The following is a 22,436-nucleotide window of genomic DNA, read 5'->3' on the forward strand; positions in this document are numbered from 1 at the left end:
TTGTGGGCGGGGCCCGAGGGCTTGGGGGCGGGGCTGCAGTCCTACGCACGTTCGCTCTCGGGGGCGGACTCAGTGGCGGAAGTGGCGCCGCCGGGAGATCCCCTTCCTCTCGGAGGCGCTCCTGGGGCCGCGGAGCCCGGCTGCGGCTGGGGCTAAGAAGAACTGGGGCCGTGGCTGACATGCAGCAGGTGGGTCTGCGAGAGGTCAGTGGGACCGGGTGGTGGTACGAGGGATACGTCTTGCCAGCAGATCCCGCCTCTCTAGCCGGTGTCCGTTCATGGTTCCGTCCGACCCTTCCCACACCCCCTGCGCCCCGGGTTCCGCCCCCTTCCTCTGCTTGGCCTTGCTCCACCCCGCGCCGGGTTCGAGGGTCTCGGGCGCTGACCGTCCGCGGCCCCGCCCACTCGAGAGAGCCCGGGAAGGGCGTCCCGGATCGCCCTCCAAAGCCTACCTCTTCTTTGTGAGCGGAGAAGCGAGGGGGCGGTATCTGGGTATTAAAGGGCAGGAGTTGGATATAGGGAGGAGTCAGGGCCTGAGAATGAGAAGGAAAATATCTACAAGTTACTGTAGGTCTGCGTCTCACTGTCGTCCGGTCTCCCTCAACTTCCTTTGGAAATGGCAGTGAATGACTTCCGAATTGACATCAAAAGGGCCCTTTAGTATCTTTCTTGAGTTCTTAGAGGTGCATACTAACTCGTAATTGAAGTAGTTGATACGTGCCTCTCTCCCCCTTTTTTGGCTTCCTCCGCGTCAGCATCCGCTTTTTTTCTTCCTACTTCTCTGACTGTTGAAGTACCGTTTCACATTCTCCTCTCTTGCCCAGTCCCTTACTCTGTACACTGAATTTGGGTGGTCTCGTCAACTCTCATGGCTTCAGCTTTACACCACCTAAACACCCGAAACGCGCCCAGATCTACATCTTCGGCGGAGTGCCCCTCCCTGGAGCCGCAGACTTGGCCATCCAGCTACCAGGTGTACAGCTCCACTTCAGCTGCCACTCACTCCGTCTGAACTTGAACTGCTGCTCTTTTCCCCTGCAGATTCATTCTTTCTCTACCACCCCATCCCAGCCAGAAACCTGAGAATTATACTTCCTCTTCTTTCTCAATTCCCATATCTAAGAGGTGACCTGAACATGCTTCACACCTGGTCCTGTGCCTCTAACTCTTTTGTTACCACCCTTGTTGAGGTGTTTCTCACCAGGATGACTGCAGTGACTTCCCAGCAACTTCCAATCATGGCTGCCTGCAACCCAGCCTCCAAACTGTAACTCTTGTGATCCTTTTACTTTTTTTTTTATTAATTAATTAATTAATTTATGGCTGCGTTAGGTCTTCGTTGCTGCACGCGGGCCTTCTCTAGTTGCGGCGAGTGGGGGCTACTCTTCGTTGTGGTACGAGGGCTTCTCATTGCGGTGGCTTCTCTTGTTGCGGAGCACCGGCTCTAGGCGCGTGGGCTCTAGAGCGCAGGCTCAGTAGTTGTGGCGCACCGGCTTAGCTCCTCCACAGCATGTGGGATCTTCCCGGACCAGGGATCAAACCCGTGTCCCCTGCATTGGCAGACGAATTCTTAACCACTGCGCCACCAGGGAAGTGCCTCTTAGGCTCCTTTAGAAACGCATCTCATGATGTCACTTCCTTGCTTAAAACCCTTTGATGGTTTCCCACTGCCTATGGGAAAGACTGAATCTTTAGCACAATTTACAGAGCTCTCAATGACCTGACCTCTTCCCTACCCTATGTGTACCCTAAGGTCCAATAATATGGCATTGCAGGATGCGCTTGTCCACACCTTTTGTGTCTCCATGCCTTTGCATGCACCAGCCCCATTGCCTGAAAGCCCCTCCTCCTCTTACCTGCTGGGCTACCTTCTGCTTGTCCTTCAGTGCTCTGCTCGGGCAGTATCACCTCTGGATCACCTTCCCCCCACCACCCCCAAGGCTAAATATTGCCCCATCTGAGTCCCTGCAGCACCCGTCCGTAATAGCATGATGATTGACAATACAGACTCCTGAATCAGACTTCCTGCGTTCCGATACTGTTTTGTGATCTTGATGAAGTCACTGCCTCGGTTTCCTCATTTGTCAAATGGAGACAGTAATGTGCCTACCTGACAGTTATTGTGAGTATTAAATGAAATAGTGTATGTTTAGGGCTTAAACAGAGAGCACATGAGTGCTCAATAAATAAGTGTTAGCTATTACTGTTTACATGAGAATAATATAGGGCAGTGGGTATAACTTTTAATTTTATCAAGTGCTTGAGGACAGTTGACGTGGCTTAATTCTCATTCTGTCCCAGAGCCCCAGAGCCTGAGTCTTTGTCAGTGAATATGACTCTTTGTCATTTCTCAATGACTCTTTGTCATTTCTGCTCAAGAAATGAATCTGGAAATGGATAAATGTTACATGGCAAGCATTAATTCTAGAGGAATGTGCACAGAGCTCTGGGAACCCAAGCAAGAAAAAGGCCAAGGATGGCTTTCCAGAGGCGCTGACAATTAGTGAGGGGCCTTAGAGCGAGAGAATGAGTTTACCAGAGGGAGGTAGAGACCAGGGTGGGCTCAAGAGAATGGAGAGCTGGCTACTCTGAATAGAGAGCTCTTGCAGGGGAGGGGGCTGAAGCGGGCAGGAGGGCAGAGGCAGTCTCCGCTGCCAAGGCTGGGGATTCCTTTCCTCACCTGGCCATGAAGAAGTGTCCCCATGAAGAAGTGTCCCCTGCAGGGACCATGCCCTGGGGAGGTCTGGAGGCCTGGTACCCGTGTTTGGGGACAGGTCCCTGGGGTAGGGTCAGCATGCATGCCTGTGGGCTGGGCCTGTGCTTTAAACCTGAATCTGGGCTTTTGTTAGTGCCTGGAATGCCCATCTTCCTTGCCTCCAGCTGGTAGATGTGGAGGCCTGAGTCAAATGGCTTCTCCTCCCTGTGGCTTTCCTGACCTCACCCACTCTAGCCTGGGTCAGATGCTCCCTTCTCTGGGAGCCCACGGTCCTTTGTTCGTTCCTCCCTGAAAGTGCTGATCACAGCATGGCACTGTACATTTATCTGTCAGCCTCCCTCACCAGACCCGGAGCCCCTGAATATCCCCAGGAACCAGCACAGTGTCTGGCACGCCGTACGCTCTCAGTTCTCGTGCTGCGGTAAACTGAGCTCTCCCACACCTAGACTTGTTTGGAGGAGGGGGTCGTGGGTGAGACCAAAAGTCCTGTACGTTTGACAGCTCACACTTACTGCATTGAACGGTAGAGATGGTTGGCCCCATTTTACAGACAAGGAAGCTGAGACTTGGGAGGTGTCTCAGCAGGAACTTAAGGAACCATCTTCTGACTCCAGGTCCACAGCTGTCTCCCAGAAACTGCCTCAGGCTCCCAGCCCTCAAAGGGGCAGCTGCCACATCAGTGGGATAAGGGACAAGGAAGGCATCCCATCTGGCCTTTTGTGTGTCCCTCTGAACTTTGCCCGCCTGGGAAGAGGCTGATCCTGGCTTTTGTCTGGTCAGAGCTGGTTCTGGGAGGAGTCTATGCTGAATCACCCCCGCCCCTGCAGAGCCCTTCCCTCAAGTAGGCTGACAGGACTGAGATCGCCCTGGAAGATCACTGGCTCTTTCCAGACTGACCTTGAGAACTTGACCTCATTAGCCTCCATTTTTATCCAACAGCACCAAGGAGTCGGGTGGGGCCTGCCTCACCAGCCGTTGAGTAGGCCAGGGGTCAGAGAATCACAGAGCAGGGGGCATCTCCGACATTAACAGGGCCTGGCATGTAGAGGGAACTGGAGGGCTGAGTAGATCTCAGTTTGTTAGGATTTTCCAGTAAACTGTACCGTCAGAGCCTTCTGGGCTGGGGAGGGGTAGGGAGTGTACAGTGATGAATATGGTTTCTTGGCTTGACTGTACCCTTTCTACTTCCCCAGCAGGAAGGGAGAAACAGAGCCTGGCTTGGGCTTTGATATCTTATTTGTCACTGCTGCCGTGTCCTCCTCGTCTTAAATTCCTACTTCTCCAGGGAACTTCCCAAGCCCTCTGGATGGGGCAGAGTAGGTGCCAGTAAGCCAACTGTGTCGAGGCTGATGGCATGGGCCACTGAGCCCTGAACTACAGGAGAGCCTAATGTGTACCATCCTGGGTGAGCAGCTCCCTGAGGTCAGGGCCCATCCGACCACCTAGCAGTACTGATGGACCCTCAGTTTGGGCAGAGTGCCATGCTACACATGCCCGGCCCAGGGCCCTGCCTCTGACACTGTGGCCCCTAATAGTAGTAATAGCTACTGTTATTTAAACACAGGCACATTGCAGGTGTTATTTCTAATCCTTTCAGTAGTTCTGTGAAGTGGGCACTCTACCATCCCCATTTTACAGGTGAGAGACTCAGTGATCTGGTCAAGGGTACAAAGCCTAATAAAGAATGGCCTTGGGCTTTCAACTCCAGGTCTGCTGACCAACCCCCAAACTCACACCCTTTCCCTTGTTCCAGGGTAGGCATTACAGATCCACAGGCCAGTGAACCTACTAGATATGTGCCATGTATGGCCAGACACCGTGACTGGGCCTCAAGGACTGAAGGAGAGATGACTTTGAGGCTCAAGTCTAGCGTGTTGGGAGGGAATTGCTGAGGCAGAGTCCCGAGACCTGGGCTTGGGGAAGCCTGAGGCTGAGGGTGAGGTTTGCCCAGGAGGTGACTTGTGAACTGGTCTCTGAAGAGTTGGAGTTCCCCCCAGGGGGAGGAGGTCATTCCAGAATGGGGAAGCAGAGGGACTGAAGGCACAGAAGGGAGACCAGCTGGCCATGGTGTGTCCTGGGAGCAGCCAGTGATCTGGAGAGTATTGGGGGGGGGTTATCAACCCCCCAGCAAGAGAAGAGTGCTGGGGACCCTTGCTATCTGAGGGATTTAACTCCTCACCCAGTCTTCTCTCTGTGAGTTGGGGCTCAGGGAAGAGGAGGGGAGCTGCCACCGTGCCTGAGGGTGCCCAGGAAACCAGTCCCCCTTGCCCGTTGGTAGAGGAGGTGCCGGGGCTCTGGGCAGCGCGAAACACCAAGAGAGGGTGGAGTCCAGCTCCAGGAGAGGCTGGACAGGTGGGGCCGCTCCTCCAGGGCTGGGCGGGAACGTGCACCTGTGCATGTGATGCTGCAGGAGAGGGTAGAAATAGTCGTTCAACACATATCGTGAGTATTTACTGTGAGCCTGGTACCATTCTGGGAACTGGGCTCGCAGCAGTGACAGAGCATGGGAGTCCCTGCTCCAGTGGAAGAAGGCAGGCAGCAAACAGCCCAGCAAACATATAGTATGTCTGGGGTGATGTGTGCTGTGAAGAAGAATAAAGCAGGGTAAGGGGGTGGAGGGTGGAGCTAAATAGGGTGTTCAGGGAAGGCCTCTCCAAAGGGACCAGAGGGACCAGAATGGAGGGAGGGGACATTGCAGAGACCTAGGGGAGGAACAGACAGGACAGCAGGAACAAGGGTCCAGGGGTGGGAACATGCTTGATGTGTCCAGGGAACAGTGAGGAGCTGGTGTGGCTGGAGCAGCAGAGGGTTCCAGGGGAGGAGGCCGGGGGGAGAGGAGGCTTACAGGCCAGGGTGGGGACTTGGGCCTTTACTCTGGGGCAGCTGGAAGCTATTGGAGGTTTGGGGCATTGGGAGGTGTGGTCTGACTTTCACTGGGATCCCTCTGACTGCTGCGTTGAGAATAGACTTGGGACGAGGACAAGGAGGCGGTCAGGAAGCGGTAGCAGGTGAGAGATGTGGCTCGGGCAGGGCGATGGTAGTGGTGAGCAGTGGCAGCTACTGGCTGGATTTTGAAGGATTTGTTGACCGTTCGGATGTGGAGTGGAGGGCACTGGGCTCTCCACAGGCCCTGCCTGGGTGGCTGTTAAGCTCTTTGGGGTCTTTTGACACCTCGCTCCCCAACCAGCACAGGAGGCAGCCACGTTTGGGTTCACCGGGTCCCAGCCCAGCACTGAGGGAAGCCCACGTGCCCCTGGGGTCAACTCTGCCCCATCCAGGCTGGGGGGCTGTGGGCAGGCCTCTCCGAGCTTCAGTCTCCTCATCTCCACAGCTCCTGGTAGCGGGCGCAGCGAGTAAAGGAGAGGATGTCTGCAGGGGGCCAGCGTGGGCCCCTGCCAGCCCAGATTTGTTTCTTGTGGATGGTCTGCAGGCCTGTTCGGTCTGCTGTCCTCCGTCCCCGAGCCAGCTTCCGCCCAGGCCGGCCAGCAGCAGGACACAGGCCAAGGCCAACCTCTTCTGCACGCAGAACCTCTGCCTCCTGCCCCCCTGTGGGTTCTCCATTAACCTGGGCATTAACAGGGGCTTGATCCAGAGCAACCCCAGCCCTGGCCTGAAACCTGTCTCCCAGAGGCAGTCAGAGCTCGAGGCTGTGTTTCCGCCAAAGAAGAGGCAGGGGGGTCATGTTAGCTCACCCTTCCGCAGCGATCTCTCTGTGTCAGGGACTGTTCGGGGCCATTATGTGTAATAAGTCACTTAATCCTTATAATACCTCCAAGAAGTAGGTACTACGGTTACCCCCATTTTACAGGGAGAAAACTGAGGCACAGAGAGGTTCAGTGACTAGTAAGGTGGGAATCCAGGGTTTGAATCTTCTTCTGGCTTGACATCCAGTCCTTTCTTGGCTTCACCGATTCCTCCTGACTTGTGCTGAGTTAGGGACCCCTCAGGGAAGCCCCCGTGGCTAGTGCCAGCATTTCCTGAGCAATGCAGCGTGGGGGATGTGTTTTGAGCCCTTGTCTCCTGTCCCCTCAGCCTGGGGAGAGGGTTTGGAGGAGCCGCACTTCTCCGAAGTGAGAATCATTTCTGGATATAGGTGAGACTTGTTCCATCCCCTCGGGGTCACAGAGCACAGCTGGTGGAGGGAACACTAGCTGGAACTTGTGCGGCTTGGCCCAGCGCTCTGTGGGAAACTGGGCAGAGGAGAGGGTGAGAGGACCTCAGAGGGAGCCGTGGTGGCCTGGCGGCCGTGGTTACCGTCTATGGCGCGCTTACTCTGTGGTGCCAGCTGCTGTCCTACGCGCTCCCCACGCACCGCTGTCTCCTCAGATCCGCCAGGTGGCCCAGGCTCAATACAGGTGTCCCCCGTCTCCAGGTGCAGCCTTGGAGGCTTGCTGAGTGAGGGACGGAGGAACATTGCTCACATTGCAGACTTGCCTTGGCCAGGAAACGCTGGCCGGGAGCTGCCGAGATATGGCTGGACTTCTGGCCTGGGGTGTGACTGAGGCCTGGGAAGGACCCTGTCTGTGCCCCTGCCACCTAAGAACCGTGGAAATTGGACCCTGGGGGAGGCGGTGGTGGGGGGAGCAGGCACCAGTGGGAAGGGGTAGTATCAGAGATCAGTCCCAGGCCCCCCGCTCCAGAGCCTGAGCCGGGAGCCAGGGCAGCCCCCCACCTCCCGCCCCAGCCCCTCCCTGGGGAGACACATTTGCCTGGAGCTGCAGTAGCTGGGCCCTTAGTGCGCAAGATGAGGGAACCTGGGCCAAAGGCTTGGACAGCTTGCTCTGGGTCACCAGGCGGGTGAACTGTGGAGCTCAGATTTGAACTCAGGCCTTTGGGGGTGATTTTACTACTGTAGTGTGTAAGCCCCGCCCCCTCCTGCACCCCACTTAATCTCCCTCTCACCTGGACGGCCTTGCCAGCTGCTGGTTCCATTTCCACCCCTACCGACCAAGCACCTGCCATCCTTCTCCCGACACGTACATAAATGCCAGCCTGAGGCGGTGGCAATTATTGCTGCCTTTTTTATTGTGGTAAAGCATACACAGCGTAACATTTACCGTTTCAGCCATTTTCAAGTGGACAGTTCTATGGCATTAAGTATATTATCGTTCCCTTTATTTAATGCAGCTGAAGAAATCGAGTCTCAGAACGGTTCTCTTTGCCCCGGGTCGCACGGCTGGTGAGGGCGGACTGAGACTTGAGCCCTGGCCGCAGGGTCCAGTTCTCTTTGCACGGTACCAGCTGCCTGCTGCTGTCTGCCAGGTCGGGACCCACCCAAAGCTCCTGCTGCGCTCAGGCTAGTGTTTCCTGGGGCGAGTAAGAGAAGGCCTGGGAGGGGGTGTGGGGGCCCACCCCTCCCCTTTGCCCCCTGAGCTTTCCCTGGGCCCAGAGACCTGCCTTGCCCACTCCTCCCCACCCCTTTCCCTTCAGACCGAGGATGATAAATCCTCCAGTTTCCCCTCCCTCCCCGCCACTCTCCCCAAGCCTCAGCGGCTCAGCTTCTGCAAACACATCAAGTGTCAAGTCTGCAGCCAGCCCCAGCGGACTCCTTCACGCCACCTGGGCTGCTCCACTCCCGATGCCTCTGAAGGCGCTTGGGAAGGGCCGGTGACAGCAGGTGGTGGGCTTGGCAGGGGGCGCTGCTCCCAGGGGGCTGGGTGGCAGCCCTGCCGCCTCCAGCCTCCTGACACTCCTTCCTGCTCCCCCCGTCAGGAGGGCGGGGGCGGCGGGTGGAGGCCAGGCCGAGCTGCTCTGCCGGCAGCTGCCACCTTCCATCCTCCAGGGTCAGGGCAGTTCCAGGCCAAGGTGGCTGTCACCCCTTAGACTGGCAGGTGGTCGGAGGGAGCTCAAAAGCCTTTTGAAGTCGTCTGAATGAGTTATTTTCAAACCACACCCAAGGAGGCGCCTCAGGGGTGACCGTGGATGGAGTCTGAGGAAAGGCTGACCGGTGGGGCTCTCTGTGGCCGCGTCTTGTGGCGGGACCCGTACAGTCCTGCTTTTATCTGTTTTCCATATTGAGGTTCTTTTTTTTGGCTGCACCCAGGGATTGAGCCCAGGCCCTCGGCAGTGAAAGCACAGAGTCCTAACCACTGGACCACCAGGGAATTCCCATATATTGAGATTCTAAGTAAGGTTTTCTTGTTGCTGTTTCGTTTTAAGTTAAACCATGGACCTTTTTCCCACGTAGAGAAACGGAGGTTTGCTAAGAAGGACTTGCCCAAAGTTATTCAGGGTTAGTGGCTGCCCTCAAACTGGGGCTCAGGTCTTAACTCCTGACCTGTGCCCATTCTACTCTACCAGCTCTTGCTTATTTGGACCCGGAGTTTCTTTCCTGGGGGAGGGTAACGTAGAACCCTTCTCTCTCTGCCTCTTGGCCAGCCGCCCCCACCCCTGCTTCAGAGCTCCCGGGGTCGGCTCCCTCGCACCCCTGCGTCCGCAGCTCGCCCGGGCTCCCCCAGCACCTCTGCTCTCAGCCCCCGTCTGTCTCTCGCTTCCACAGGGATATCTGGGTGTGTCAGTGTCAGTGCTATTGCCACTCTGAGTGTGTCTCACACCCAAGCTGTTGCCATCCAAGTCCTGTCCCCAGAGAGGGAGGGGGAAAGCCAGGGGGAAAGCCAGACAGACCTGGGAGCAGACTGGGAGTGGGGAAGTCACAGCGCCCTGCCATGAGATAGGGAAGAGGGAGAGGGGGAAGGCAGGTAGAAAAGAGGAGAGAGAGAGAGAAACATGAGAGAGACTGATCTGATGGGGGTGGAGAGAGACTCACAGATGGGAGAGAGATGGAGAGGAAGACCCAGAGAGGGGGCGAAATAAAGATGGACGTGGGAGAGGGTACAGAGACACTTCTAAAGAAAGGTAGAGAGGTAGCTTGTGAGAGAAACAGAAAGGGGGAGGAGAGATGGAGACAGGTCTGGCAGGAGACAAGAGGGCTATTAGAGACAAGCAAATGTCACCCGCCCTGGGGCTGCGGCCCTGTCTCGGTGAGGGATGCGCTGAGTGTGTAGTCTGGCACCAGGTCCAGCTGATGGACGTTGGGGGGGTCCCATTGCCTGCGGCCTGTCACATCCCCTCCTCTGACTGCCACCTTCCAGAGCTGGGCCCAGCCTTCCTTCAGTACCCTCCAGGTGAGCTTGTCACGGGGATCCCAAGAGTGTGGTAGTGGGGGGATGGCCTTGGGCTGGTGCCTGTGCTGAGAACAGTCAGCTCTGGGTCCACTGGCACAGAGGCAGAGGGGTGGGTGAGCTGGCTTGCTCAGAGCCCCCTGCTGGCCACATATTGGGGGGGGGGCTTGTTTTGGACTTAGTAGATGGAGTGGGGCGTGGAAGGTAGCAGACATAGCAAAGGTATGGAGGGGACGGCGAATCTGGAGGGGAGACTGGTTAGATCTTGCCTTCCCAGGATCAAGCACAAAGATCTAGGGCTCCCCTTCCACTGGCCCCCAAACCTGCCCCCTGGTGCTGGCGTGTGAGAATACTCAGGGAGACTCTTGATGGGGTACCAGAAACTCAGGCCCCACTACACTGCATCAGCTCTTCTCTGGCTCTAGACTAAACCTTTCCTTCCCCCGCGCAGGGGACAGGGTCTCTGAGGGCCCCCGCCAGCAAATTGGCAGAGCAGAGACCTTAGGCCTGGGGCCTGCATGGCAGGGAGGGAGTGCTCCAGGGCCCCTTTTGTCTCTAGGGTTCATGAGGTTTTCAGCCTCATGATTGCACAGGCAGGTAAAGGATGGGTAAGTCCATTCACCCTCTCGGAGCCTTGGCTGTCTTATCTGAAGAATAGGAGGAACCATCCTGCCCTGTGTGGGCATGAAACACGCCCGTGGGCGCAGCGTTCTGTGGGCACTGGAGCTCTGGGCGAACCTTGGGTAGCGGCTGGGTTTGCCCTGGTCCTCTCTACCGTGTAGCGTGGAGCTGAGGGCCAGGAGACCCTCTGGGTCAGCCATTTATTCAACAGTCAATTATTCAGCACCTGTTAAGTGCCAGCATTGTGCTAGGTCCTAGGAGACAACAGGGACCAAGTCAGATAAAGGCCTGCACCGTGGAGTTTGCAGAACAATCAGTAAGATGGTTTCAGATGGTGAGAGTTCACCGAAGAAGGTAAAGCCCCATAAATTAACTGGGACTGGGGACAGGAGGGCGGGAGGCTCTGAGGAGAGGGCTTTGGAGCTGCCCGTTGAAAGGACTGGGGAGAACATTCCACCCAGCCCAGAGAGCTGGGTCTAAGGCCCCCGAGGCAGGACCGGGCTGCCACGTGTAGGGACCTAGAAGGTCCGGGTGGCCGTCGTGGTGAGACTGGGGCCCATGCCTTGTGAGAGGAGTGGTAAGAGGAGCCAGGCAAAGCCACGTGCTGTGAGGGCATCACGAGGAGGGTGCTGTTATCCTCAGACCAGTGGGGCGCCCTTGAAGGGTTGTAAGCGGGAAATGGCAGGATCTGATTCATGTTCTGAAAAGCTTTCTCTGGCTGTCGTGTGGAGAAGTGGTTGCTGCCGGGGGAGAGGAAGGCTGGAGACGCGTCCATTAGGAGCACGTTGGCGCGCTGGGAGAGAGCCGTGCTGGGTGGGCCCGAGGTGGCAGTGGTGGGGATGTAGCTGGAGATGAAGATGTCATCCCGCCATCCCGCCCCCAGCACAGAGCACTCTGCTCTAGGAAGTCCCTCCCAGTCGCCATGGATTAGCGGGTGGGAGGGTAGGGCTGGCTGCTGGGAGGGAATGTGGCTTTGTGCTTGGAAAACAAAGAACAGAGCTTGGGACTGACTTCTCCTGGGGGTGGGGGCAGGCCCAGAGGCTGTTGACAGGCCCAGAGGCTGAACCACAGGGCAGCGCTTGGCAGGAGCAGGCTGTGCCCCCAGACATCGGGGAGGATCCCAGAGGCCTCCAGGAGTGACCGTGGGGCTGCAGGACTTTACCGGGGATGGCGGGTGTAGAAGCAGGACAGAGTGAGAGGGATGCCCAGACGCCTCCAGCCTGAAAGTCAGGCCACAGTGGGAGATTAGGCAGAGAGGGCCCTGGGCCACCGGGTTAGGCTGGGGCTGAGGGGCAGATGTGTTCGGGAGCAAACGGGGTCCCCGGGGGCTGCGTGGGAAGGGATGAGGGAGGTGACCGGGACCTCCAGGACCCTGACACGCAGGACCTGAGCCAGCCGCCCCGTCTTCCCGCAGCCGTGCCGCTGAGGCCCGGCCCTCTCTGCCTGGAGGTGGGGGCCGCCAGGATGAGCAAGCTGTCCAGGGAGCCGGTCTGTGACCTGGAGCGCAGCCTGCCAGCCGTGGCCTCCCTCGGCTCGTCGCTGTCCCACAGCCAGAGCCTCTCCTCGCGTTTCCTCCCGCCGCCTCGCGAGAAGCGCCGGGCCATCTCCGACGTCCGCCGCACCTTCTGCCTCTTTGTCACCTTCGACCTGCTTTTCATCTCCCTGCTCTGGATCATTGAGCTGAACGTGAGTGGGGCCAAGGCTGGAGGCACACGCCGCACTGTGGGGGTTGCCTGGGCCTCAGTTACTCCATCTGCCATATGGGAGGGTTGCCTCTGGCCGGGGTTGGTGGGGGGGCTGTTGATTTCCAGGTAAAAGGAAGAATGAGATGATAAGAATGGCTGTTCTCATCTTCCAGAGAAAGAAACTCAGAGAGGCTGAGTCGTTTGTCTGAAGTCTCTCAGCAAGTATGTGAAGGCGGCAGGGTTTGAACCCAGACTCTCTGGCTCCAGAGCTCACACTCTTGACCTCTGCGCCATACTGCCCCCCAGTGGACACTCTTGAGAAAGGAGGAGGGAGCCCAGAGGACTCTGGTTGAGCTATTGAAACCTTTGTCTTCTTTCTGCTCTACATTACTCTCTGACTCAATTCATTCATTCAACAAACATTTTTGAGCCCCTGCTGTGTCCCAGATACTGTGCTAAAAGCAGAGGGTACAGTGGGGAGCAACCAGTAAAAACTCCCAGTTCCCAGTGGCGCCCAGCTCTCCTTCCCCACTTGGGGCATTCTTCCAGTGCCTCCCAGTTTGGCCTCTTGGGTTTGGTGAGATGCCACCTAGCAGTCCGGAGGCGGAGCTGCCTGTTGGGGCAGAGTCTGCCCCCTTCTCCCCCTGTGCAGTGCTTGGCCAGCTGGTGGTGGGGCCTAATCCCCGGGTGCTAACAGGGCAGAGACCTGACACAGAGACAGGAGCCGTGGAACAGGGCATCCCAGGCTTGGTCCCGTGTCAGCTTCTCCTCTGTAGTAACAGTGTGACCTCAGCAAGGGACTCAGCCTCTTTGAGACCCCCTGTTCTCCTTGTACAAAGTGGGTCAGAGTTCTGGATGGCAGGTGCCCTTCCTCCAGATCGCAAGCTCAGGTGTCAGGAGAATGACTGGTGCTAGAAATGAATTTGGAGAAGGGGCTGGTTTAGGGGTGAAGAGGGTAAGTTTGATTCCAGGCATGTTGAGCTGGAAAGCAAGGCAGGGCTCTGAGGGTGGCTGTCCTTTGTGCACAGGGATGAGCTGGCACCTTCAGCGAGAAGGAGCCACAGCCACGGGGCCTTCGGGACCATCTTAGCGATGAGAGAGCTGAGGCCCAGCAAGGTTCAGGGCCGCTCGAAGAGCTTCCGAGGTCTTAGACATTCTTGCTTTTGAAGGTCCCGTGCAGCATCAAAGCAGGCACTAACATTCACCCACATCCTTCATTCAGTATATATATTTTCTTGCTAGAAAAGAGCTGAAAAAAATTTTTGATAATTTTACTTTTGAAACTCTCTGGCTGTATTGGCTGTAATAGCTTAGTAGTCATCATGCAGACTTGGGAATTCTTGCAAAGTGCGAAAATCTAACCTCCAAGTTGTTTTCAAATGTGATGAAAAGTTTCAGAGTGCTGGATTTAATAGTTCATAGAATCAACATAATGTTTCACTCGGTAGACACTTAATTGAAATTTTATTAATTTTCAGTTCTGTCATCTTATTTTCATATTTTGGAGCATATATATTTTTAATTATCTAACAGACTGTGTGTTGCCCACTGGATGCAATGACCCTGGCCGGGTTATAAGACCTGTGCCAAGGTCTCGCAGCCCCTGGCAAAGCAGGGCCTGGAACTCCACTGTCCTGAGTCCTCACGCAGTGGGCAGGCGGGTACCCAGGCGGGTACCCAGGCAGAGGGAGAGTTCTCTGTAAAGAGAAAAATGGTGGAAGACAGAGCTTGAGGGACAGGGGCTGTTAGGGGTGGGAGGGGCCGTGGAGCCCAAGAGGGAGCAGTCAGGAGTAAGAGGCGGACCGAGCTGGGGCAGAGTGGGGTGTCAGGCCAGGGGCAGCAAGGTGTCAGACTCCACAGGGCTCAGAGCGGTCTTGAGGTTGAGGCATTCAGTGGGGATGTGCCAGGGGCTCGAAGTTTAGTGAGGGGCTGTCCAGATTGCTGGCTCCTGCCCCGAGCATCAGAATCACCTGGGAGTTTTATAACCATTCTAGGTGCTCAGCTCAGCCTGAGATTCAGACCCAGTGTCTGAACATCTGTATCTTTAACCAGCCCCCCAACCCCCACTGCCCCAATTCATATCATCTGCCGGAGATCAGAAGCCCCGGTCTAGGTGTGAAGGGTCTTCCCCTTCAGGGCTCCCAGGCCCCATTCCTGAGAGTCCCCTTGTGCCCCTCTTCTCCGGGGGCCGGCGCCCCACCTGTAGAGGCGTAAGCCTGCCACCCCATTCCTCCTGAAGCATCAGGCTGCTCTAGCTCTCAGTGTCCATCCGGACCCCTCACTCCCCAGCCAGGGTCTCAGGGGTCCCATTGAAAATGTGTGGGTGGCAGGGGCAGGGGCAGGGGCAAGGACCAGTCTGCTCACTCTGAATGCCATCCTCTCTAGCAGCATGATGGATTTTGCCCATTAAGCACAAACCTAATCAATTGATTTGCCACCTGGGGCTCCGTCTGACACCACTGTCCACCCCTGGCCCCCATCACCCCAGATGGATGCTTGGCTGGGAAGATAGAGGACCGCAGTGGTGGGAGGGAGATGAAATTATGTGAGAGGCATGCTCCCAGCACCCTGTGTGCCAGCCCTACCTACCTGCATAGGGCTCATCGCCTCTCCTGCACAGCCCCAAGGCCCTCCAGGCCTGCCTCTTCCTGGGCAGTGTGCCCGCGAGTGTCTGAGGCATAGCTTAGCCCCGCCTGTCTGGGCTGCCTGGATCCTTAGAGAAACAGTGATAGTGCTGGGGTCTCAGGTCCCTGACTGAGCTCCCCTGGTGCCTCAGGGGCTTCTTGGGTGGTAGCTGAGCATTTACAGCCTCTCTTCCCTCCCGGTTCTACCTTCTCCCCCTCCCGCCCCCTCCCCCTCTGGGAGAACAAGGGGCAGCCCTGGGGACTTGGTTCTGCTTGCAGGGCTATCCACATCTCTCTCTTCCAGACCAACACAGGCATCCAGAAGAACCTGGAGCAGGAGATCATCCACTACAGCTTTAAAACTTCCTTCTTTGACATCTTTGTGAGTGGCCTTGGAGATCCTGGGGACAGAGAGGGCATAAGAGCGTGTCTCTTTCGCTGGATTCTCTTCTTCTCGCAACACACATCCTAATCTGGTCAGGGAGACTTGCTCCTATCTTCAGGGAACCCTCAGTATTCAAACAGGTTCCTAAATGAGGCCCCACCTTCAGAGAGCCCCAAGTGGGAGGGGAAGACAAGAGACCCCTGTCCAAGAAGGTCACATCCACATCATCCCCAAAGAAACGCTGACTTGGCCTCGGCCATTCTCTCCTGGGGTGTGCACACCGTGTGGAGGGAGCCTCAGGGAGCAGGACTGGAGGGGGAGGCCCGCCTTCAGCAGGGGTAGGGCCGTTGGCTTGCCCGTGATGGTTCCCCGGCCCCCCACACCAGGTCCTGGCCTTCTTCCGCTTCTCCGGACTGCTCCTGGGCTATGCTGTGCTGCGGCTCCGGCACTGGTGGGTGATTGCGGTAAGATGCCACTTTCCTGGCAGCTCTCGGGCCCTGGTGGGGCTGGTGCAAGAGATGGGATGGAGGAGGACTCACTTCCCAACCTCTGTGTTCGCTCTCTTCCTCCTTCCCTCCCCTGGGCAGGTCACCACGCTGGTGTCCAGTGCATTCCTCATTGTCAAGGTCATCCTCTCTGAGGTCGGTGGCTCAGGGTCTGGCTGGTCTGGTGGGCATCTGGCCTGAGGGATGGGCTTCTCCCAAGAAGGGACCACTCCTCTGATTTTGGGTGTCTGACCCTGTTGTCAGGGTTGGGGTGAGGGGGAATCCTGTCCTTTGAGGTTTCTAAGGGATCATCTTCATTGGCTTTCCCCACTTGCCCTGCTGCAACCCCAAGGACGGAAAGTTCCTCCTCCAGCCTAACCTTAGTTTATCCTGCTGCAGAACTCATTAATCCATCCATCTCAAAGGCATGTGCCACAGAGGGTCCCCACAGCTGGTACCAGGAGTGGGGTGTAGGCCAGAGTTGGTAGCCCCAGGGTGGGGCTCTGGGTTTGAGGTGACTCCCTGCCATGGAGCTCAGCCCCCTCCCTCCACAGCTGCTCAGCAAAGGGGCCTTCGGCTACTTGCTCCCTATCGTCTCCTTCGTCCTCGCCTGGTTGGAGACCTGGTTCCTTGACTTCAAAGTCCTACCCCAGGAGGCTGAGGAGGAGCGATGTGAGTGCTGGGGGGTGAGGGGGTGCAGTGAGGGTCACCCCCACCCGGGAGAGGAGAGTTTCGGGCATGAGAGCCGGTTCTGAGCTCTCTTGTCAGCTCTGCCTCTAGGAGCCTTAGGGTGAGCCTGGGCCGGGGGACCCCAGGCTGCTGGGCCATGACTGTCCTTGGTCTGGGGCGATGGCTGCCCACGTCTGCTCCCCCAGGGTATCTTGCTGCCCAGGCTGCTGTCGCCCGAGGACCCTTGCTCTTCTCCGGCGCCCTGTCCGAGGGCCAGTTCTATTCACCCCCAGAATCCTTTGCAGGTGCGGGCTGGTGGGTGGGGGAACTGCCTTCGGGGAGGGGCATTGGCTGGGTCTGTTCTTTCTGTTTGTGTCAGCTCCCCGGGGAAAGCGAGCAGCCCTCTGCCACACCCGCTTTCATACTGCCACACCATTGCACTTGTACCCCGACCTCCCCCTGCTCTCTCCACCTCTTCCCATTGTCCTCTGCTTGTTTTCTGCAGGGTCTGACAATGAATCAGATGAAGAAGTTGTTGGGAAGACAGGCTTCTCTGCCCAGGTATCTGGCTGCCTACCCCGCCCCGGGTGGGCACCCTGGAGGAGGGGCCCGTGCTGCGCTCAGCCGGGTGGGCAGGGGCTTCCCAACGGAGGGTAGAGCTTAGGCAGCCTGAATGCCAGTCCGTGTCCATCTGGGTGTCTGCCCCACTGTCGGTCAGGCCCACTGGTCTGCTTCCTGCCTGGGGCCCGGGGGTAGCAGCCGCAGCCACGGCACCTGGTCCCAGGAAGCCCGCAGGGCCCGGGAGACCAGCCCAGACCCGGCATCTGGACATCTGGCTGAGTCAGGCTTCCCACCCAGCCCGGTGCAGAAAGAGCAGGTGGGGTACAGACCCCAGGCTGACCCCTTCCTGCCTCCCATCCCTGGCCAGGAACGGGAGTACATCCTCCAGGGGAAGGAGGCTATGGCGGTGGTGGACCAGATCTTGGCCCAGGAGGAGAACTGGAAGTTTGAGAAGAATAATGTAAGAAACCTGTCTCCCACCTGATCCTGAGAGTTTTCCTGTGGGGAGTTTTCCCTCCCTTTTCTGAGGCCTGAGAAATAAGCCCAAAGATTGCATGGGTTGGAACCATATTCCTGCCCCAGGAGAGGGGGCTGAGCCCTGGGGTCAGCTACTTGGTTGGGCTGCATTGGACATTTCCACCACCCCTCCCCCTGCTTCCCCCCACCCCCTGCTGCTCTGCTCCCTCGGCTCCAGCTTTGAAGGGGAAGCCAGGCTTTGGCCCTGTGTCTGGTGTTTTGTTTCATGGTCAAAACAGTATTATCTAAAAAGATGGCAGAGAACTTGGAAAACAGAGGGAAAACATCCTCATCCCTTTCTCTGGCCAGTTCCTCTGGCAGCCCTTGTTGGCCTGGAGACACGGTCCTTCGTGGCTGCAGCCACAGCTGTGCTCCTGCCTTTAAACTTGATATCAAAAGCCTTTCTCTCCTCATTGCAGAACATTTGTCCGAACCACTGTTTTGGTTTTTTTTATTGAAGCGTAGTTGATTTACAATGTTGTGTTAATTTCTGCTGTACAACAAGGTGACTCAGTTATACACATACGCACATTCTTTTTTTATATTCTTTTCCATTATGGTTTATCTCAGGATATTGACTATAGCTCCCTGTGCTATACAGTAGGACCTTGGTGTTTATCCATTCTAAATGTAATAGTTTGCATCTACCAACCCCAAACTCCCCATCCATCCCTGTCCCTCCCCCTACCCACCTTGGCAACCACAAGTCTGTTCTCTATGTCTGTGAGTCTGTTTCTGTTTCGTAGATAGGTTCATCCGTGCCATATTTTAGATTCCACACACAAGTGATATCATATGGTAGTTGTCTTTCTCTTTCTGACTTACTTCACTTATATGATAATCTCTAGTTGCATCCATGTCGCTGCAAATGGCATTATTTCGTTCTTTTTTTATGGCCGAGTAGTATTCCATTGTATATATGTACCACATCTTCTTTATCCATTCATCTGTTGATGGACATTTAGGTCGTTTCCATGTCTTGGCTGTTGTGAACAGTGCTGCTATGAACATAGGGGTGCATGTATCTTTTTGAATTATAGTTTTGTGCAGGTATATTCCCAGGCGTGGGATTGCTGGATCATATGGTAATTCTAATTTTTGTTTTCTGACCAATCTCCATACTGTTTTCCATAGTGGCTGCACCAACTTACATTCCCACCAACAGTGAAGGAGGCAAGGAGGCAGAACCACTTTTTTATTTTTTGGCTGCGTTGGGTCTTTGTAGATAGCTTCGCGCAGCCTCTCTAGTTGCGGCGAGCGGGGGCTACTCTTCATTGCAGTGCATGGGCTTCTCATTGCGGTGGCTTCTCTTGTTGTGGAGCATGGGCCCTAGGCGTGTGGGCGTGTGGGCTTCAGTAGTTGTGACATGTGGGCTCAGTTGTGGCTCGCAGGCTTAGTGGCTCTGCAGCATGTGGGATCTTCCCGGACTAGGGATCAAACCCGTGTCCCCTGCATTGGCAGGCGGATTCTTAACCACTGTGCCACCAGGGAGGTCCCAGAACCACTGTTTTTTAATGGCTGCTCAGATATCCCGAAACTCCTGGAGTTTTCTACCCTGAGCTGTTAAAAACCTGCCCTGCCTGTCACCCATTCCTGCCCCCCAGGCTCCCCTCTGCCCACCTCCCTGCCACCCTTCTGTCCCTGCCACAGGAATATGGGGACACTGTGTACACCATCGAGGTTCCCTTTCATGGCAAGACCTTCATCCTGAAGGTGAGTGAGGGAAGAGGTGTTCTGGAGCCTCCTGCTCTGCCTGGGACTCCAGGAAAGAGCCCGGGGGTAGGGGGACCCTCCGGCAGGTTTCTCCCAACCAGGAGGGAAGGGCTGGTGTGCCCGAGTACATCTGGCACCACCCAGCCCTCTGCCCGCCCTGCTCCAGACCTTCCTGCCCTGCCCCGCGGAGCTGGTGTACCAGGAGGTGATCCTGCAGCCCGAGAGGATGGTGCTGTGGAACAAGACGGTGACAGCCTGCCAGGTGAGCCGAGCCAGGGGGCCAGGCCTGGGCACCCCTCAGGGCAGAGGCAGAGCGACATGGCAGATGAGGGCGCAGTTGTACCCCAGCATGACCAGTGACCCCCAGGGGACCCAGGTCACGTCATTGGACTGCTCTGTGCCTCAGCTTCCCCATCTGTAAAATGGGGATGGTGGTACTAGTGGCTCCTGGAGAGGGTGGGGAAGATGGAAAGAGGAAATGCTCAGAGCACCTGACCCAGCCAGTGCCCATGAATGGGAATGGCTCTTAATTAAGGGACCTGAGCGGAGAGCAGGCTGGCCTGGGGCTTTCCTGAGATGCTGGGACCCTTCCCTGGGGTTTTCCTGGGGTGGCTACACCTCACGTCTGCCCTGACGCCCGCAGATCCTGCAGCGAGTAGAAGACAACACCCTCATCTCCTACGATGTGTCTTCGGGGGCCGCGGGCGGTGTGGTCTCCCCCAGGTGAGTGCCCCCCAAGCACCCTCCTCTCAGCCAGGCCGCCTGTCCTTGGACCTTCTCGGCACCCCCTGACCTAACCCTACCCCCTCCAGGGACTTCGTGAACGTCCGACGCATCGAGCGGCGCAGAGACCGATACCTGTCATCGGGCATCGCCACCACCCACTGCGCCAAGCCCCCGACACACAAATATGTCAGGTGAGCTGAGCCTTGCCTGGGGTCGTCCGCGCCGGCCCCTCCCCTGGTAGCTGTGGGGACAGGGCAGGGTCGGTGTGTACAGCTGGGCACTTTCTCCTGCCAAGGCTGCCTTCCTGTCCCCAGTCCCGCTGCCCCTAATCCTGCTTATCTGCTGGAGGCTGGACCCACCACCAGGCTGGAGGGCAGCTCCAGGATAGACCGTGAATGGGGATGAATAGGGACCAGCCCGGGAAGGGGGCTGGGAGCCATGAGGTTGCACTGGTCTGGGGGACCTGAGCAGGAGGCTCTGTGTTCTGAAGCATCAACTTCCTGCCTGAGGAGACTCGGGTCCCTTTCATCCCCTTCTGCCTGTCCCACGGCCTTGCCTTTCTCCCGCAGCACTTGGAAGTACCTCCAAAGGAAGAGGCCTTAGTCTTCCTGCTGCCTGTTCCACGGCCTCCTCCAGTTCCCCTGCTGTCTAATGCTAGCCCTGCAAGTGACCTCCTCCCAGATACCCCACTCTTCCCCTCTGTCCTGGGGTTCCTCAGAGAGCACTGTTCTTTGAGTGTCAGCTTGGGGCTCTGGTCTCGCCACCACCGCAGACTTGCTGGGTGATGGGCAAGCTCATTTCCCCTCTGGGTGCCAGCTTCCTTATCTATGGAGTCAGGGGAGCTGTAGGCGAATTAAATGGAGATGGGATGTGCACCATACAGCTCAGGCCCGACGCCTCCTGAGAAGGCGCCCCCTCCTGGAGCCCAGTGGCACTGCACTGCTCCCAGAGCTGGGCCCTGGTGAGAAGTGCCCGCCCAGCCCACCCCCTCACGACTAGAGCGGACCTAGAATCCCTGGACCGACTAGATGAGGGCTGGGAAGGTGGTGAGCTGGGGCTTCCCTGCCGCTGGGGGTGTGCAAACATCGGCAGGTGGTTGTAGGAGGATTTGAGCGTCACATGGCGGGTGGGGGTGGAGGGCTGTACGCTGTGGCCTCTGGGACACCCGTCCTGGGCCCTGCTCAGGCAGCGAGGGGGTTGCTGGACCAGCAGCTCCCTTCCCTCTCCCACCCCAGTCCAGGGTGGGCCAAGAATGGGGCGGGTGGGGGGGGAGTCAGGGGTTCTGCCTGGCTCCAAGGTCCCCCACTGGTGCCTCTCTCCTCAGGGGAGAGAATGGTCCTGGGGGCTTCATCGTGCTCAAGTCAGCCAGTAACCCTGGAGTCTGCACCTTCATCTGGATCCTTAATGCAGATCTCAAGGTGGGCATGCCGGGGCTGCGAGGCAGGCTCTGTGGAGTGGAGGGGACTCTGCTGTGTGACCTTGGGCGCTCCCTGCTCTACTCACAGCCTCCCCTACTCTCCGCCTCCTTTCTTACTCTAAAACTGGGGGCAGGGTCCAGATGGTCTTCTCACCCTGAGTTGCCGGAGGGCCTGTGCCTCCCCTTTTTACCTCTGACTCCCGAGGCCCCCAGGAAGGGTGGCTGGCTGCCAGCCCAGCCCCTCCCGGGTCTGTCTGTGTGACTCACGCCAAGCCCCGGGCACGGCATGTTCTTCCTGCCAGGGGGGAGGGGGGAGGGCGGCCTAGGCTGCATTCCAGAGCTGCACCTGTGTCCTGGCCCAGAGCAGCCCCTGCTGGTGCCAGTTGTTGAGGAGGAGCCCCTGCCCAGGGCAAGCCTTCCTGGAACTTCTCGCCTCCCCCAGGGCCGCCTGCCCCGGTACCTCATCCACCAGAGCCTCGCAGCCACCATGTTTGAATTTGCCTTTCATCTGCGGCAGCGCATCGGAGAGCTGGGTGCACGGGCATGAGCATGCCCCCTCACCACCCTGCGGGCCGGGGTCCTGTCGCCATGGCCTCCAGAGCCAGAGGACGGGCCGTTTGGGCTTCCCGCTGCCCACAGAGGACCTGGCCTCAAACAGTGGGGAGGAAGGAGCTTCCTCCCACAGCAGCCCCTCAGCCCCAAGCTGCCACCCTCCACGCGCTTCACTGTGCCTGGGAGCCCTGGCCGTGGGCAGGTTGAGAGCTCAAGCATCTGACTCTGCCGCTGAGGCCAGTGGGGTCCGTCCTGCCGACGTTTACATGGTGTCCCTGCCTCCTGGAAGAGGAGATCCGCTGTCCCCACCTGGCCAGGCCGGGGTCTGGAATGGGAACCTCGAACTTGGTGGGGGAGGACCCTGGGCAGGACAGAAGTCAGGGCAGCCTTGTCACCAGTGTGAAGGCGCAGGAGCCCCTTCATCCACCTGCTCTCTCATCATGGTGTTTTAGGATTATTTAAAGGGTCTGGGACCTTTTTCCACTTGCACTTGGGATGTAGGTGGCAGGTGGGAGTGGTGGGTGCTGGCAGGGAGCCTGCCTCTCCCAGGTTCTCTCCAGGGTGCCTCCCCCCGCCCAGGGCCTCCTTGGGGACCTTTGTAATTTGAGCCAATTAAAAACATGAACTCAAAAAAAAAAAAAAAAAA

General features: G+C 57.4%; 1 protein-coding gene across 3 annotated transcripts; it reads left to right on the forward strand.

The window, feature by feature from the left end:
- The first annotated feature begins 76 nt into the window (after window positions 1-76).
- On the forward strand, window positions 77-22,436 carry STARD3 (StAR related lipid transfer domain containing 3). Of its 3 annotated transcripts, XM_068530168.1 has the most exons (16): window positions 77-188; window positions 7,843-7,977; window positions 11,872-12,143; window positions 15,071-15,148; window positions 15,538-15,615; window positions 15,739-15,792; window positions 16,191-16,308; window positions 16,512-16,610; window positions 16,811-16,866; window positions 17,234-17,326; window positions 19,033-19,095; window positions 19,262-19,357; window positions 19,739-19,818; window positions 19,908-20,012; window positions 21,146-21,239; window positions 21,681-22,435. In XM_068530168.1, the coding sequence occupies exons 3-16, from the start codon at window positions 11,922-11,924 to the stop codon at window positions 21,783-21,785; spliced, it is 1,341 nt and encodes a 446-aa protein (XP_068386269.1). In that variant the 5' UTR covers window positions 77-188; window positions 7,843-7,977; window positions 11,872-11,921; the 3' UTR covers window positions 21,786-22,435. The 3 variants fall into 3 exon arrangements, with proteins under 3 accessions (XP_068386269.1, XP_068386270.1, XP_068386268.1); XM_068530169.1 differs by lacking the exon at window positions 7,843-7,977 and having other exon boundaries at window positions 18,987-19,095; window positions 21,681-22,436; XM_068530167.1 differs by lacking the exon at window positions 7,843-7,977.

The sequence above is a fragment of the Eschrichtius robustus genome, chromosome 20 (genome assembly GCF_028021215.1).
Source record: "Eschrichtius robustus isolate mEscRob2 chromosome 20, mEscRob2.pri, whole genome shotgun sequence".
Taxonomy (NCBI): Eukaryota; Metazoa; Chordata; class Mammalia; order Artiodactyla; family Eschrichtiidae; genus Eschrichtius; species Eschrichtius robustus.

Excerpts from the sequence above, each read along its gene's own strand:
- STARD3 (XM_068530168.1), top strand. The coding sequence starts at position 11,922 with ATGAGCAAGCTGTCCAGGGAGCCGGTCTGTGACCTGGAGCGCAGCCTG. Across the intron at positions 15,149-15,537 it reads CTTCCTTCTTTGACATCTTT|GTCCTGGCCTTCTTCCGCTT; the intron begins GTGAGTGGCCTT and ends CCCCCACACCAG. Across the intron at positions 16,867-17,233 it reads AGACAGGCTTCTCTGCCCAG|GAACGGGAGTACATCCTCCA; the intron begins GTATCTGGCTGC and ends ATCCCTGGCCAG.